This window comes from Hippocampus bargibanti, linkage group LG02 (assembly GCF_051943395.1).
Source record: "Hippocampus bargibanti isolate YZ-2025 linkage group LG02, ASM5194339v1, whole genome shotgun sequence".
Lineage (NCBI taxonomy): Eukaryota > Metazoa > Chordata > Actinopteri > Syngnathiformes > Syngnathidae > Hippocampus > Hippocampus bargibanti.
In genome coordinates this window covers 31,059,405-31,077,041 of record NC_142735.1, presented here as the reverse complement: position 1 = coordinate 31,077,041, position 17,637 = coordinate 31,059,405, and the positions used below count along the sequence as shown (strand labels likewise).

General features: G+C 44.9%; 1 protein-coding gene across 1 annotated transcript; it reads right to left on the bottom strand.

The window, feature by feature from the left end:
* Positions 1–3,280: 3,280 nt before the first annotated feature.
* On the bottom strand, positions 3,281–16,472 carry cfi (complement factor I). Its single transcript, XM_088990961.1, has 17 exons — positions 16,334–16,472; positions 12,117–12,181; positions 11,886–12,039; positions 11,735–11,798; positions 11,502–11,667; positions 9,525–9,727; positions 9,351–9,452; positions 9,167–9,277; positions 7,637–7,666; positions 7,519–7,539; positions 5,389–5,528; positions 5,215–5,318; positions 5,033–5,137; positions 4,793–4,971; positions 4,618–4,719; positions 4,409–4,557; positions 3,281–3,444 (listed from the first exon to the last, which is right to left on the bottom strand). The coding sequence occupies exons 1-17, from the start codon at positions 16,382–16,384 to the stop codon at positions 3,376–3,378; spliced, it is 1,815 nt and encodes a 604-aa protein (XP_088847087.1). The 5' UTR covers positions 16,385–16,472; the 3' UTR covers positions 3,281–3,375.
* Between the last annotated feature and the right edge of the window lie 1,165 nt (positions 16,473–17,637).

Here is a 17,637-nt window from a genome sequence, read left to right as displayed (position 1 = left end):
ACTCACCTGAGTTCGGACAAACTCGTTTTTGGGCGTAAAAAAACCCGACAGGATTCGTTCGACGGAAGCCCGGAATTAACAAAACGGATACCCACCCAACAAGTTACAGCAAATGTATGTGCAGTTTGCCTATGTTTTTGTGAAAGCACAGGGGTTCAAAGTTATGTTGAAATGAAAAGATTAAAATCGTATCTCAAATTTCATCAGGTCAGATTATTTTTTTCGGAATTCAATAGAGTGTTGATACTATTTAAAAACCAGTCAACGAAACAAAACATAAACGACACTTCTTTTCCTTTCGGCTTTTCTCATCGATGGTCGCCACAACGAATCCGTGTCCTCCATCTTCAGAGATTTGATTCGCATGTTTGTTCTGCCCAAGCTTTTACGTCGGACACAATCTTCCTGACACAATCACGACACTAAATACCATAATTAAAAAAAAACTATTTTTTAATTTGCCCGCACCATTTTTTTGTAATAGGTGGGTGCATCTTTTGTGCTCCATCAAAGGAAAGGTGAGAGCACATCGAAACTCCTTCACTTTTGTATTGACATTCGTGTGTGTACGCGGGTGGGCGTGTGCGTAGTAAGAAAGAAATGAAAATGAACTCGATCCATATATGTCAATACACATATTTAAAAACACACCAGAAATGTTTGGGGAGGCGTGGCTCCCGAAGCTGAAAAGATGAACAGGGATAAGCGCAAGCGTCTCTGTCAGCGTCGGGAAGCACAGCGATCTGAAAAATGGAGTCGGACAAGATGTTTCATCCCAACCTTTGGAATGGGAGCGCGCGCGTGTGTACGTGTGTGCGTGTTTCTCAATCGGAAGCGAATATGAAAGCAACCCTCACCGTTTCACATTCTCGGTTTTATTGTATTAGAATTCCCAATTGTTACGGTTTTGTTTTTGCGTGTGTCTGTCTGTGTGTGTGTGTGTGTGTGTGTGTGTGTGTGTGTGTGTGTGTGTGTGTGTGTGTGTGTGTGTGTGTGTGTGTGTGTGTGTGTGTGTGTGTGTGTGTGTGTGAGCGAGCGAGCGAGAAGATTGTGTAGAACTGTCGATAATGATTCTCGCTTGTTGGAGTGCGCGCGCATGCGCCCTGTCAGCCAAAGTTATTTTGAGCGAGCACAGCGGTGCAATGCTCGCCAAGTGATGATTTTTTTTCGCAGACGTACGTAAGATGCGATAGAAAATGGACGGACGTGTGTGTAACGGAGTTGTGCACTTAGATTATTAAATTATGAAGGAAGTGACGCAAGGGCGCACAGTGTGGCACCATGTCCCGCCCATAGTTTCCAGAACAATCTCGAGGAGATTCAGGGTCAGTCGCAATTTTCTGTTGATCTCGATTAACGCACATTTTCATGACAATATCTTATTTTGTTTCCCTTTATACTGTCTAGTGTTATCTAATTAGTTCCCTTATTCATTTCGAGTCCAGATTACTTTTTGTGTCATTATTTACTTCACGTTTTGTCGAGTGGAACTTTGGAGCACATGTGCTTCATAGTGCTTTTCTATTGCGCAGTTAATCACAAGACGAAACCCATGCGACTTCACCCATCCCTTCTGCCATACTGTGTTGCAGGTAATAATTGTTTCATTTCGTTTTTATTGAACAATATTTAGTTTCTTGTGTCGTGTTTCATTTGCCCGTGAGTGTCCGTGGCGGGTTGAACTGTGCGCCAGCCATTACAAGCGCACCGCGTGTTCTGCCGAGTCTCCGCCTATGATGCGTTCAGGGACATCTTGTAAATAACATTGAACTTGTGTTGTATTCTCTTTCTCTGTAAATAACCACTATACGATCACACGTTGTTAATTCTGTTTTGTTATCTACAATGTTTTGCATTTGAGAACAATCTCGAGGAGATTCAGGTTAATCACAAGACGAAACCCATGCGACTTCACCCATCCCTTCTGCCATACTGTGTTGCAGAAATAAAAGAAATAAAAAGACACATTCACGCGTCTGGTCTCATTAATACGGCAGCATCGTGGAGATGAAGACAGTCACTGTTGACAGTCACATTTGGCCCATTGCTAGTCCAATGTGCATCCGTCGTCCTCTTGCCAAAATCGGTCTGGCTATCCAGTGTGCTCGCTATCCAGTGGGCTCACGAGCTAGCAGGCTCGCTAGCTAGATGGCTCGTTAACTAGCTATCTAGATGGGTCACTGGCTAGCTATTTAGCTGGATCGCTAGCTACCTGTCTAGCTGGCTCACTAGCTATCTATTTAGCTGTCTCGTTATCTATCTAGTGGGAATTCTGGCTCTTTTGGCTCAGCTCACTAAAAAGATTTCTTATGTCTCCCAAATGGATCCTCTGTTTGTTTGTTTTTTGTTGCTTAAATTAACTAACTACCAAAAATCATGTAAAATTATGTGAAGAATGAATTACTCATGTAATAAATACACAATATCAAATATTTTTATTTATGATTGATTTATATGTGCAGAGAGAGCATCCACTAACTTTCACTTTCCCTCTGATTACTCTGCTCTGATGATCAGCTGTCAGTAATTTGCTTTTCATATTCATAATGCTATCATACCAACTAGTAAAAAATATAATAATTGAATAATAATAACAGCATAATGTGATAACATTTGTCCACCTGTCTACCCTAACGGCCCCCCTGCTCCCTTCTCCTCACTGCTGCGTGTGTCTGTAATTCTCCCCTCCCTCCTTTACCACGGATATCGACCAATCACGTGCGGTTTTAACCGAAGACTGGGGAATAGAGGACAAAAAAAGTCGGCTCCCATTTCCGGCTCCTTGTTCGGAACCGTTCACTTCAGAGATCCGGCTCTGAGAACCGGCTCGTTCGCGAACGACACATAACTACTGTCTTTCTTTCTATCTATCTATCTATCTATCTATCTATCTATCTATCTATCTATCTATCTATCTATCTATCTATCTATCTATCTATCTATCTATCTATCTATCTATCTATCTATCTATCTATCTATCTATCTATCTATCTATCTATCCATCCATCCATCCATCCATCCATCCATCCATCCATCCATCCATCTCTATCTATCTATCTATCTATCTATCTATCTATCTATCTATCTATCTATCTATCTATCTATCTATCTATCTATCTATCTATCTATCTATCTATCTATCTATCTATCTTTCTAGACACGCACACACACCTATCGATTAAAAACAGACTGACGCATCCAAAGCATACTGAACAAAATGCGAGGTGACCCAAAATAGTCCAAATAAAATAGGAAACAAAGTGGAATACAGAGTCCGTAGCATCTTCCACACTGTGCATTTAATGACATTGACCTCCACAGGCACCTTCAAAGAAAAACATTTGACAATGAAGATAATGACGACGACGTAGACCATCACGAGTTGAACTTGGTGACGGCGGGCCAGCCCGTGTGCGCGCGGATCCACTCAAAGTAGTGCGCCACCTGCAGACAAGCAAAGGGCAAAGGAGGGAGAATGGGGGAGGGGGCAAAAAAAAAGCAATCCGCTGCGAGCGACTGACAGACGGCTCTGCCCAAGTCCCCCGAAACACGGGCGCATTTACGCTGAAGTGAGAAGGTTTCTTAAGCCGTCCTCTGGACTTCTTTGAAGGTGTCGGACGTATCCAAGAGGCTTCGTCAGCAAACTAAAAATGTTTTATTATATATATTTTTTAAAGCTATCAACCACTCATTAGACGACAATGAGGTTAAAATCTTAGCGAAAGAAAATAGATGTTTTGAAAGGGGAGTAAAAGCAGCTATTTTCATAAAACAGCAAAACCCTTCACTAAATCGCCATGGTGGGGTGAGGTTCAATTTGGATCGTTTGTACAACTGACTTCTTAGGCAACATAGGCTTAGTTATGCTCATGAGTCAATCAGGCCAGTCGTAGATCCCATACTCAGTCAAGACAATAAAAGTAATCAGTGTAGCCGCAGGGAGTAGACCTTTGCCCCTCAACCTGAGAGCAAGGACCAATCATAGCAGAGTCTGGCACCTCCACTCTGGACAGTAGGGATATACAAGTAACATCCGACTTTCGACCGAGTTCCGTTTCGTCGTAAGTCGGTCGTAAGTCGAAATGGTCGGAAGTCAAAATCCATTCAAAATGTTGAATAGAGACTCGGAGGCTAAATGACATGGGTATGTATGGGTCTGGAGGTCATGGTTGTAAGTACGGGTGGGTGGTCGTAAGTCGAGCTGGTCGTAAGTCGTATGTTACCTGTATATAGGGCCAAAACTACCAGCAAATAAAATTTTAGTTCGCTGACGAAGCCTCTTGGATAAGAAGGGAAACGTCCGACACCTTCAAAGAAGTACAGATGACGACTGAAGAAACCTTCTCATCGATGGACCACTCCTGTACGACTGAGAGCATACACAGACGTTTACGCTGATGCGTCTCACCTGCGTGTAAACGCCTGGCAAGCCCGGCTGGCCGCATTGGTCGCCCCAGCTGACGATGCCCCACAGGTAGGACACCCCCAGGTGGTCCTGGCACACCAGAGGGCCGCCGCTGTCGCCCTGGCAGGAGTCCACGTTTCCTTCCAGGTCACCTGCAGGCACGTATGTCCGTTACGAGGTGCACTCGGGAGCAGACGGCGCGACGCACTGACCGGCGCACATCATCCCGGGTCTGAAGCGGTCCTTGTAGAAGCGGCGACAGTCGTGGATGAGGGACACGTTGGCCCACAGCAGCACCTGCGAGGCTTTGCCCACTGCAAGAGCGACAAGTCGCCGCATCAACACGCAAACACTCGCTGGCCTCCGCCGCGGTGAGTGCGCGCGCACCTCCCGTGCGGCCCCAGCCCGAGATGCTGCATGTGTGGTTGACGGCAAAGAGACGCGGCGACCAGGGTACACAGGCGGGCTTCACCGCCGGGTTGTCCTCCATGCACTTGCCCGCCTCCTCGGGGAGGTCCTTGAGGCGCACCAGGGCGATGTCGTTCTCGTATGTGCTGGCGTTGTACCTGCGGAGGGACGGCGGCGGTGAAGGTGGCCATGTCCGGGTGAGCCGGGCGAGGCCGCCACCTGGGGTGAATGATGACGTTGCCCACGGGAACGATGTCGGTGGTGTCCTGAGGCGTTGACTTCTTCCAGATGGAAAACTTGATCCGGTAGGCCGATGGGTTGGGTCTGGGAAGACGGCGCGGCGGGTCACAAACCTCAGCGAATGCTGCGGTGCGTCGGAAACGGAATACCCGCGCTCGCACCTGACGCAGTGTGCCGCCGTCAGGACCCAGCAGCCCCCGATGTAAGTCCCCCCGCAGTTGATGTTGCCGTTGTCCTCCAGGCCCACCTGCCACTGGATCTGCGTCTGCGCCACGCTGACCCGCCCGTCAGGCTAGACGGCAGGCGACAGTATCCGACGGCGGTCGCCAACTCACCCGGTTGGCCTCAACACCGCCGACGACCCTCTTGAAGCGGCGGCCAGCTCGGTCCCCGACACTGCGGTCGTGCGCGGCCGTCAAATTGGCAATCCCGCACTGCAACTTGGACTCCAGCTGCCGACGGCTGGCACGCGTTTCTACGGCAGCAAAACCGGCCAATTCAGACGCATCATCTATCTATTTGAGTTACTTCTGGGATGAGTGAACGTTGGCGCATGTGGCTGCCGCTGCTCACCCACAGAAAAACTGATCCTGTGACTGTAAATTGACATTGAGAGTTTTGAAAGGCGCTTAGAAATGAAATGAATTATTATTATTATTATTATTATTATTATTGTTATAATTTGCTAGACATTTGCTATCTATTAGCTATCTAGCGAGCTATTTGCTATCTAGCTGGCTATCTATTCACTAACTCACTGGCTATCTCGCTAGGTATCTGTTGGTTATCTATTAGCTAGCTAGCTTTCTGTCTATTTGAGTTACTTCGGGGTTGAGTGAACACTGGGGCATGTGGCTGCCGCTGCTCACCCACAGAAAAGCACATCCTGTGATTGAAAGTGACCTTGAGAGTTTTGAAAGGCGTTTAGAGAATAAATTGATTATTATTATTATTATTATTATTATTATTATTATTATTATTGTTATTATTATCTGGCTAGCTATTTGCTATCTAGCTAGCTATTTATTCACATCTAACTCATTGGCTATCTATCTAGGTATCTGTTGGCTATCTATTAGCTAGATAGCTAGCTTTCTGTCTATTTGAGTTACTTCTGGGATGAGTGAACGTTGGCGCATGTGGCTGCCGCTGCTCACCCACAGAAAAACTGATCCTGTGACTGTAAATTGACATTGAGAGTTTTGAAAGGCGCTTAGAAATGAAATGAATTATTATTATTATTATTATTATTATTATTATTATTATTATTATTATTATTATTATTATTATTATTATTGTTATAATTTGCTAGACATTTGCTATCTATTAGCTATCTAGCGAGCTATTTGCTATCTAGCTGGCTATCTATTCACTAACTCACTGGCTATCTCGCTAGGTATCTGTTGGTTATCTATTAGCTAGCTAGCTTTCTGTCTATTTGAGTTACTTCGGGGTTGAGTGAACACTGGGGCATGTGGCTGCCGCTGCTCACCCACAGAAAAGCACATCCTGTGATTGAAAGTGACCTTGAGAGTTTTGAAAGGCGTTTAGAGAAGAAATTGATTATTATTATTATTATTATTATTATTATTATTATTGTTATTATTATCTGGCTAGCTATTTGCTATCTAGCTAGCTATTTATTCACATCTAACTCATTGGCTATCTATCTAGGTATCTGTTGGCTATCTATTAGCTAGATAGCTAGCTTTCTGTCTATTTGAGTTACTTCTGGGATGAGTGAACGTTGGCGCATGTGGCTGCCGCTGCTCACCCACAGAAAAACTGATCCTGTGACTGTAAATTGACATTGAGAGTTTTGAAAGGCGCTTAGAAATGAAATGAATTATTATTATTATTATTATTATTATTATTATTATTATTATTGTTATAATTTGCTAGACATTTGCTATCTATTAGCTATCTAGCGAGCTATTTGCTATCTAGCTGGCTATCTATTCACTAACTCACTGGCTATCTCGCTAGGTATCTGTTGGTTATCTATTAGCTAGCTAGCTTTCTGTCTATTTGAGTTACTTCGGGGTTGAGTGAACACTGGGGCATGTGGCTGCCGCTGCTCACCCACAGAAAAGCACATCCTGTGATTGAAAGTGACCTTGAGAGTTTTGAAAGGCGTTTAGAGAAGAAATTGATTATTATTATTATTATTATTATTATTATTGTTATTATTATCTGGCTAGCTATTTGCTATCTAGCTAGCTATTTATTCACATCTAACTCATTGGCTATCTATCTAGGTATCTGTTGGCTATCTATTAGCTAGATAGCTAGCTTTCTGTCTATTTGAGTTACTTCCGGGTTGAGTGAACGCTGGCGCATGTGGCTGCCGCTGCTCACCCACAGAAAAACACATCATCTGATTGTAAAGTGACCTTGAGAGTTTTGAAAGGCACTCATAAATCAAATGGATTATGGATAATATTTGGCACTTCAAGTTGACCAACCTTTCCTGGGAGAGACGTACTCTGCCATGGCAAGATGGAAGGAGGCCATCAGTGACCGACGTGCCACAAGCCCTCGGTAGGACCCCTCCCGAGGAGAGATTCTCACCCCGGCGCCTACCTGTGGCGTTCATCTCCATCCTGGACGGATCTATGTGACACGACACGTTGGCTCAATTTCAAATGCGTTTGCAGTGATACCTTGGCTTACGAACTTAATTGGTTCCCAGACAGAGTGTGTAAGGCGAAAAGTGTGTATCCCAAAAAATTAATTTCCCATAGGAAACCATTAAAATGACAATAATCCGTTCCCAGGTCCCCATAAAACATAATTTTCTACTTTCTAATTTTCTAAGCCTTAAAACTACACAAAATATACCTTATTTTATGTATAATAAATGTGCTATGGTATTATAATGAAAGAAATAAACTGTACTGTATAATCAAGTTGTTTTATTTACATTTGTGATGGTCGTTGATGGTTTGATGGAATGGAGTGGCCGGTTTCATCAGCATTAAACACTTGATGAGGAACGTAGCCTTCTTTCACCATCTTGAGGAATGATCCCTTGTAGGTGCTTTCTCTGCGATAATTTTACCTAGTTCTCCATCAATTGTGTTCGGTTTAGCTGGGTTGACAGCTTTTTGCATCAAGTGTACAGATGGCTTGTGCGGGTTCTTTGTGGAGCCTGTCTGATGGGATCTTTTAACCTTGCAGTCTACACTCTGCCCTTGAACTATCAAAGTTGAAACAAGTCCAAATTTCACTGTTTTCTATCCCTTTTCTCACTCTCTTTCTGTCGTCTGCCTATCTCTTTAATGTTTACACAACCCCCCTCATTGCTGCGTTCTTGACCAATCACGTGGCTTTAACCGAAGACTGGGGGTGGGGAATAGAGGACCAAAAAAAATCGGCTGCCATTTCCTTGTTAGGAGAACGGGCTCGTTTGCGAGCGACACATCACTCATTGTGGCGCTTGTGTATATCCCGAAGAATAGTTTGTATGCCAAGGTAAAATTTTCATAAATTTAACGTTCGTAAACCGAAAAGTCAGTGTATTATATTTTTACTAGTTGGTATGATTGCATTATTAATATGAAAAGCAAATTAGTGACAGCTCATCATCACATCAGAGTAACCCCAGGGAAAGTGAAAGTTAGTGGATGCTCTCTGTGCACATATGAATCAAGCCATATAAATAAAAATATAATGTATTTTTTTGCATGAGTAATTCGTTTTTCACATAATTAGACATGATTTTTGGTAGTTAATTAATTTAAGAAACAAAAAAAACCCTGAGGAGCCATTTAGAAGCCAAAAGAGCCGGATCATTTTAGTGAGCCGAGCAAAAAGAACCGGCTCTCTGAAAAGAGCCAGAAGGGACATAAGTCTTCTGGTGCCGGTCCCATGCCCGGAAAAATACAGAGGGTTGTGTCAGGAAGGGCATCCGACGTAAAAGCTTGGCCAAAACAAACATGCGGATCAAACATCTAAAGATGGAGGACACTGATTTGCTGTGGCGACCCCGTCAAGGGAAAAGCCGAAAGGAAAGGAAGAATAAGAAGAAGTTTACGTGGATGTCCCCTTGGGAAACTTTTGCTTGAAAATGTCCAATTTGGAGAACACGGGAGAAAAAAAAATAGGACTCACCGTGTGTCTGCGCCTCATCTTCTCCCGCCAAACAGTCCATCTGTCCGTCTGCCAACGCGTCGGCCGGCACGCACACACCCGAGTCGCAGCGGAAGGCCCCCCTCCTGCAACCTGATGCCGGCGGGGGAGCATAGTCGCCGTCAGAGAGCAAAAGGGGAGGGTGGGGCCGCACGTCGGTGCTTACGTTTGCAGCACATCTCGTCGCTGCGGTCGCCGCAGTCGTCGATGCCGTCGCATGCCCGGTTGGCGGACAGGCACTTGCCGTTGGCGCAGGCGAAGCCGCACTCTGGTGGGAGGAAGCGGGCGGGAAAGGGGGCGCTGTCAGATCCTGGATGTTTTCCACCGGCAGCCATCCTACCTTGGGGCGCTTCGTTCTGGTCGTAGCAGGTCGCCGTGGCAACCAGGCCTTTGACGACAGGGACGCTGTCACGGAGGACACACTCGGCCAGCGACGTCTCGAAACCGTGGCAGTGAACGCCGACGCAGCGGTCCGGAAACGGCGAAAGGGCGGGACTTTGCCTCAAGGGTCCAGGGGCCACAGAACCGGCAGACGCCGCGCCACTGCGGGACAGAAACGCAGCTCGCACTAAGCCATTCGGCGATGCCCTCTGACCCCGACGTGGGAGGGGGGGGGGGGGTCACCCGTCTGAGAGCAAAGACTTGTGTGTAGTTTACCTTATAACTACATATTTGTAGTGTGTACTGTTACTCAACTATTCTTATTTCAGTCTAAATACAGGTAACATCCCAGTTACGACCGGGTTCCGTTCCGACAAAACGGTCGTAAGTCAAACAGTCGTAAATCGAAAAGCATTCAAAATGGCTGACACAAGGATCATGTGATCAAAACGGATGACGACACGCTGGCATCTCCTATACGACAGGATAGTATAGTCAATCTGTTGTTTTCAAGCAACATTTTCTATGGAATACTATTACATACCAAAATGTTGACAGTTCATTTATAAATCTTATAACTTTTAGTGTCATTTTAAGCATTGTATATTTGGTATTATCAATCTTTATTACTGTGTCGGCGCAAACGCTTTCTGCTGACCCCAAATACGCACGGTTTCCCACGCATGCGAGCTGTCCAAAAATCGCTCTCCCTGCTGACGGGGATGCCAGAAGAGTTCTCTAGTCTGAAAGAGGCGTCGGCGCCGACTCTGAGCCCAACGTGGCGTTTGCGCCTCGGCGTTGGTGTAAACACATCACTTTCGGATTGACAGCTGTGGGCGGGGCCAAGCCTCCCCGCTCGCAACAATTACCTTCTTCAGGGCAGCGGGTAAGAAAATGGGACGGTGTAAAATTGTATTTGTATTTTGTATTACCCTTGAATTTCTATATCTTCATCCGAGCCCCTCCCCACCTCCACATCCTGTAATCCACAGGTGTCAAAGTCAAGGCCCGCGGGCCAATTCCGGCCCGCCACATCATTTTTTTCGGGCCGTGAAAGCAAATCAAACTTGTTAAATTCCATGATGATTCCTAAAATCTGAGCCAAAATTTCATATTTTTGGATGTCAACCACAATAAAAGTCATTATTCTTGACTTCAGATTTGAAAACGAGTTATTCATTAATTTGCTGTGTGCTCTATATGTAATATTTGAAGGGATTTAAACATTCTAATGGGTTCCCCAAATTCATAACGGCCCTACAATGTGGCCCGCGGCAAAAAATGACTTTGACACACATGCTGTAATCCTTTCGAGATTGTTCCATTTCTGCACCACTGTGTGCGAGTTGCTTCTCGCCATTGTTGGGTTTCCCATTGCTCCCTCCCCACTCGTCGTTTTATTCCCTTTGTCCTCTTATTGGGACCAGCGCTTTGTGTTGTATCTTAATAAATCATCCTGAACAGACCTCGATCGTGTCGCGTTGCTGGCTGTTGTGGTGGCAGCCGTAAAATAAAAAAAAAAAGGTCTGGCAATCGTGGTCGTAAGTACTGGTGCTCATAACTCGCGCTGGTGGTAAATCGGATGTTACCTGTATCATGTATCAGCCCTTAACTCGTAGCTGATAGGCTCCTTTTGAAATGATGTCATTCCCGACCTCTGTATAAATCACATCTGAAGCTTCTCTCCTCTTTGCCAGCTCCTCCTCCTCCTCCTGTGAAAAGCTTTTTCTCTTTCTCTGCTGCCCAAGATTAAAATAATCTTTCTGTTCATCACTTTGATCACCGCTGATTAAATATGACCACATCATTTTTAACCCACTAACCGGAGTCAGAGGAAGGCTGAAAAACGAAAAACCTTCAACCTAATTGCACCAATGAGTAGATCAGGTGGAACACTGCGAAAGCTTTGGCTAGCGTGTCGGCGATGCGCTCTCACAGCGGGTTCCCGTGATCCCTGCACGCCACGTTAGCGCCAGCCATGTCCCAGCCCCGCCCGCACACCAGGAAGCGCTGGCCTCCGCCGACACCGGCTTGGTCGGGGACAAATAGACTGAGTGCCCCCGTGCTGGGATCCAGGAAACTCTGGAACTTGGGCCGCTCCTCTGTGGGCACAGCGAAAGACAAAAAAAGCACTGTGTTTTCAGGCGGCGGTCGCACGGGAGAGCAAACCTGAGCATGCTTGGCCAAAATGGGACATGGCCGACTTCCCGGTGCGACACGACAAGGCCATGGCCTGCCACACAAAAACGCCAAAAGGTCAGACGGCGAAAGGTCAACGGAATCTCCCTCAGAGGTTATTATTGAAAAGCAAGCGAGCGACCTGGCAGTAGGAGCGGTAGAGGCGGCCATCCCGCCCGCAAACCGGGGTCACGTTCTCGGTGGGACACAAATACGGTGGCTTGCAGGAGCAACGTCCCTCAATGCATCGCTCCCACGGGGGACAAAAGACAAGGTCGCAGGAGGCCCGTGTCGGCCTACAAGGAAAAGTCGCCGTGAGCGCCCGGCGCCGGCGACCCCCCCCCCCCCCTCACCACCCCGAAGCCCGACCTACTTCCTGCCGAGGCACTCCTCTGGACCCAAAAAGTCGTCATGGCCGCTCGCCGCCCAGGTCACCTCCTGCGGGTTGGGAGTGGGGGGTTTGCAGTCACTTGATCAGAATCAGAATCATCTTTATTGACAAGTATGTAGAACACAAAAGGAATTTGTTTCCGGTAGAACACGCTGCACTAGTATCATCATCAAAAAATTACAAAGAGGCACTATACAGTTCTATTTGGGTTACTGTTGAGAGAGTTAATGGCTTGGGGGAAGACGCTGTTTAAAGGACAACCGACACCTGTGGACAAGTTGCGTCCATAATTTGCAAAATCACTTCAAATGACTTCTACTGAGCGTATTTTACAAAGATTCCGCCGCATATACTAGCTATATTTTACCTTTTAAGACTGCCGCTGAATATTCGGGAAGTCTTATTGTCGAGTTGGTGACGATGCCCTAAGTGACATCACGTCTGGAACGCCCCTGACCGAGAACGCGACACACACTGCATTTCGGGGACTTTGTTTGGTCTGAAAACTTCGTGTTGATGGTGAAATTAGAAGGAAAACACATAAATAACGCGATGGTGAATCATTGTGTGTTGCACCAAGACAACTAGTTGATACTAGCTGACACAAATTCCCAGCAGACAAATCAGCCCACTTTCAACGGCGCTTGGGCGCCATCTTGTGCATTTTCTGGGCGCTACATTGGAGTCCAGACGCCTCAAAATGACACAGAAGGACTTTTTTAATTGACTGCAAACATTTATGCTTTCCTCTTCAGAACTATTGGAATCATATAACAGGTAAGCATCTTCTTCGAATCTGAAGCCATTGTTTTGAATCTAGAGCAAGGCGAAGACGTCCTGGCGTGATGTCACGAACAAGAGGGCGGGACCTTCTGAGACTCGGCATCTCCGATGTCATTTTGAAGTTGTTTCGGGACACTTTTTATTGGTGTTTTGCATTTGACTAAAAATATCAGCTGGCGTGTTTTGCGTATTTTAGATGCTATACAACATTTTTCTGATGTCAGTTAGGAAACAAAAAAATGCTGTCGGTTGTCCTTTAAATGTCTGCTGGATTTGGTGCGCATGGATAGGTAGCGCCTGCCTGAGGGGAGTAGCTGGAAAAGGTGGTGGGCAGAGTGCGGAGGGTCCAGTAGGATTTTCCGCGCCCTAGTTTGGATTCTTGCAGTGTGCAAGTCCTCGAGAGTGGGTAGGGCGGTGCCAATGATTTTTTCCGCCGTCCTAACTGTTCGTTGAAGTCGGATTTGGTCCATTTTTGTGGCGGCCCCGAACCAAACGGTGATGGAAGAACACAGGATGGATTCGAGGACACAACGAGTGTCACAAAGAGGTCTTAACTTGTCTAAGCTCCCCAGTACAGCAGTAAGACGTCTTAGTCCAGGGGTGGGCCAACTTTTTGACCCGCGGGCCACAAAGGGTTCTAAAATTTGACAGAAGGGCCGGAGCATTTGGAGTGAGTGTTTGGGCCGGATATACTAAACCTAAAGCATTAAACGTAGTGTGTACAAACCTCATAGCACAGTAAGAACACTACAACCCAATTTATTAACTGTCTTTCAAATGTGAAAAATAGCCCTTGTCGGTTAATAAATTTGTCTCAAAGATTATGCAAGATATGGCATTTACATACTATTTCACAGATACTGAGAGGAGGAAATGTGAATAGATTAAAATAACATGCACACTGTGATTTATCAAGATTGTGTCTGTTTTTAATAAGTTTCAATCGAAGGTGCAAAGTTAAAGAAATCAACATTTATTGAAAAATTGAATCACTTTCAACATTCAAAACATATTATTGCACAACGAAATACTCAAGCTCAATAATATCTACTTGTGTTAAACTCGCCACGGACGCCCCCGCCTTCATGCGCAAACAGTACACGTGTATCGTTGCAAAGCACACAGACATAGGCATACCTGCAGTTGAAATATGCATACTTGGCACGGCAGCCAATCAGAAGCCTGCTTCGTGCTTCGGACTTTCCCGAGCGTTATAAGATCGTGCATTTGCATATCATTTTCCAAAGTAGATGCACAGAACCTCAGCCCAGAAGAAAGAAGACACTTTCCAGACATTATACCATGACTGGAAAGTGGACTTGAGAGTTATGAAAGGCGCTTAGTGGCTTGTTGCAGACAACGCAATGCAAACATTGCATTGTGCACCATGACAACAAACGAAAACTGGAGCAAAATCTTCAGCCAGGGATATTTACTATAAATTAAGAAAGGTAGCATTTGTGGTAGATACATCCAAAATGAAAACAATACTTAATACTTTGCCACAATGGTTTTTTTGTCTTGTTGTGTTTCAAGTTGTGAAAAATGGGGCAGGCAGCTTTATGGCTGAGCAGGTAGCTTTTCAGAGTGGTCTGCCTTGTTGTCCGCTAACTTTTTGTCATGAGTTGTTACGATAATTTGGCCAAGTTCGGCGGGCCGGATTAAAAAACCCATGTCAGTTAGGAAACAAAAAAATGGTGTCGGTTGTCCTTTAAATGTCTGCTGGATTTAGTGCACATGGACCGGTAGCGCCTGCGGCCGTTGTTTGCCCATGTCGGTCTTAGTCCAAAGGTGTGAACAATGTGAACTCAGTCTTTACACATTTCAACTTCCAAAAACAACAGGTGTAAACAGTCAAATACAATTGTTTTTGCGTATTGGTAGTCGTCAATACTGAAATCACCGACCCATATGATTTTGATCTCCTTGTCACCTTTTGGCTTTCCAGTTTCGGCCAGATTGTTAGACCGTAAGCAGGGGTGTCAAAGTAATTTTTTGCCTCGGGCCAGATTATTGTTACCGTTTCCTCTCAGTGGCCGTTATTAATTTGGGGAAGCCATGAGAATGTTTCATCCCCGACACATATTGCATCTAGAGCGCACAACAAATTAATGGATAACTAGTTTTCAACTTTGAAGATACGAATAAAGACTGTTATTGTGGTTTACATGCTACCAGTGTCTGAAATAACGTCTGCCCGGATGCCTGGGGCATGCAACTTTTCCATCGGGCGTACAACTTACAAAACATTGACGTCTTTTGAAATCTTTGTTTGGTTTGGAACTTTGGGAATTTGGGTTCGTTTGTCAATTTGCATACTCGGCGCGGCAGCCAATCAGAAGCTTGCTTCGTGCTTCCGGACTTTCCAGTGGGTTATAAGGTCGTGCATTTGCGTATCATCTTCCAAAGTAGATGCACAGAACCTCAGACCCAGAAGAAAGATTCGAAAGAAGCTAACCAAATTTATGACGCTACAAAACGTAAACATACATTATTCCGTGACTGTAAAGTGTCCTTGAGAGTTTTGAAAGGCGCTTAGAAATTAAATGTATTATAATTAGTATTAAAAGCATCGTGGAAAGACGAGTTCACGTGGCTTGTAGCAGAGGACGCGACGCAAACATTGCATTGTGCAACATGCCGAACAGTGTATGGACAAATGACCAACTGGAGCCAAATCATCAGCAAGGGATATTTACCATCAATTAAGCATTGGAGCATTTGTGGTAGGTACGTACATCCTTAAAGGACAACCGACGTCTCCGGACAAGTTGTGTCAATAATTTGTAAAATGGCTTCAAATGACTTCTACTGAGCGTAAGATTCCACCGCACATAGCGAGTTATATTTTACGTTTTAAGACTCACGCTGAATATTTAGGATATATCATATAGCATATTCTCTGAATCTGAAGCCATTGTTTTGATTCACTAGCAATGCAAGACGTCTTGGCGTGACGTCACGAACTGGGGGCGGGACTTTCTGAAAATGCCCAATTCACAGCTCAATTTTTTTGCAGATTTTGGACACTTTAAGTCATTTTTATTGGTGTTTTGCATTTGATTAAAAATATCATACTGCGTGTTTTGGGTATTTTAGATGCTATAAAAAGTTTTCATGATGTCAGTTAGGAAACAAAAAAGTACAGTACAGTACAGTACACCACAAAATTTAAATTATCCTTTTGCTTTTCTGCACAGTGTTGTAGAGGAGCCTCGGTTTGCCTTTGTCGAAAGTCTTTGGCCCTGATTCAATGTTCGTTCTCGAGGATTCGCGTCGAATATGCTGAGCCACCGACTCCAAGGCCAACATTTTAGGACGACCTCGCTCCGCCGAGGCTCGTCTTCTCGAACTTCCTAACGTCCCTTCCGGATGTGTTTTTTAGAAGATTAAGATAGAGGGGGGGGGGGACTCACCCATTTGGAGGGACAGATGAGGAGAAGCGGCAGGAGAAGGCAAAGGTTCATCCTGATAGAGCCGAACACAAACTGTTGTCTCCCCAAATCAGCCAGCGGTAGCTAAACAAGCCTCCGAGGACAAACGTCCGTCAATCATTAAACCCGGCTCGGCGAACAGGACAAACGACATCGATCCGGTGGAGAACGAGCCGTCACGCTCACCCACGCACAAAAAAAAAGATAAATCCAACGGCCCACGGTGCCCTTGGAGTGATGGATTCCCCCCCGCCCCCACCGTTCAAGTTACTCTTCTAGCTCGACGGCGCAAACGGGCTCCAGTCAGAGGCCACGTTCCAACGAATGAGCCGCTGTTCGGCTTTGTGTCAGTGCGCTGGCTTCCAAATGACTACGCCGCCAGCCCGCCAGCGCCTTTCTTAACAAAATGGATTTTATTTCATTCAAAGACATTTAAACGGTGATTTCTTTTCTCGGTGAGTGTGAGAGTGTGTGCAAATTACTCAAAACACACGTATTAAAAAGTTGTGTTCTTATCCCGTGACTGTAAGTAAAGTGTCCTTGAGAGTTCTGAAAAGCGCTTAGAAAAAATGAATTATTATTATATCATTATTATTATTATTATTATTATTATTATTATTATTATTATTATTATTATTCCTTTCATAACTTTGCTGCTGTGAAATGTAAATTTCTCCACTGCGAGACTAATAAAGGCAAATCCGATTAATCCAATTATTATTATTATTATTATTATTATTATTATTATTATTATTATTATTATTATTATTATTATTATTATTATTTTCTTTCGGCTTTTCCCCTCAGAGGTCGCCACAGCGAATCAGTGTCCTCCATCTAACCCGGTTTTGTGCATCCTCTTCTCTCACACCTTCATGTCCTCTTTGACAACATCCATACACCTCCTCTTCGGTCTCCTGCCTGGCAGTTCAAGATTCCGCTTATTATTATTATTATTATTATTATTATTATTATTATTATTATTATTATTATTGCAGCTGTGGATGTGTTTGTGTTTTAAAACAGGTTTTTCGCGGAGAAAACACTAAAACGATAGTGTAGAAATGTGAGGAAAAACAACACGTGAAATTGTAAAATTACACAATTTGCACTGTCCTCAAATGGGCCACTTTTTCATTTTCACATGATAGTTTCCACGAGTGATGTGTCGTTCGCGCACGAGCCGGGTTCTTACAGCCGGATTTCTGAATAGAACGAAAGAGCGGCTACTAACAAGGAGCCGGAAATGGGAGCCGATTTTTCCCCCTCTATTGCCTGCCCCCATT

What these genes read in the sequence shown, in the direction of transcription:
- cfi (XM_088990961.1), bottom strand. Translation starts at nt 16,384, where the DNA reads ATGAACCTTTGCCTTCTCCTGCCGCTTCTCCTCATCTGTCCCTCCAAA. An exon ending in GAGGAGTGCCTCGGCAGGAA is followed by an intron (nt 12,040 to 12,116) that starts GTAGGTCGGGCT and finishes TTTTCCTTGTAG; the next exon opens with GCCGACACGGGCCTCCTGCG. An exon ending in AGATGAGGCGCAGACACACG is followed by an intron (nt 7,667 to 9,166) that starts GTGAGTCCTATT and finishes CGTGTCACATAG; the next exon opens with ATCCGTCCAGGATGGAGATG.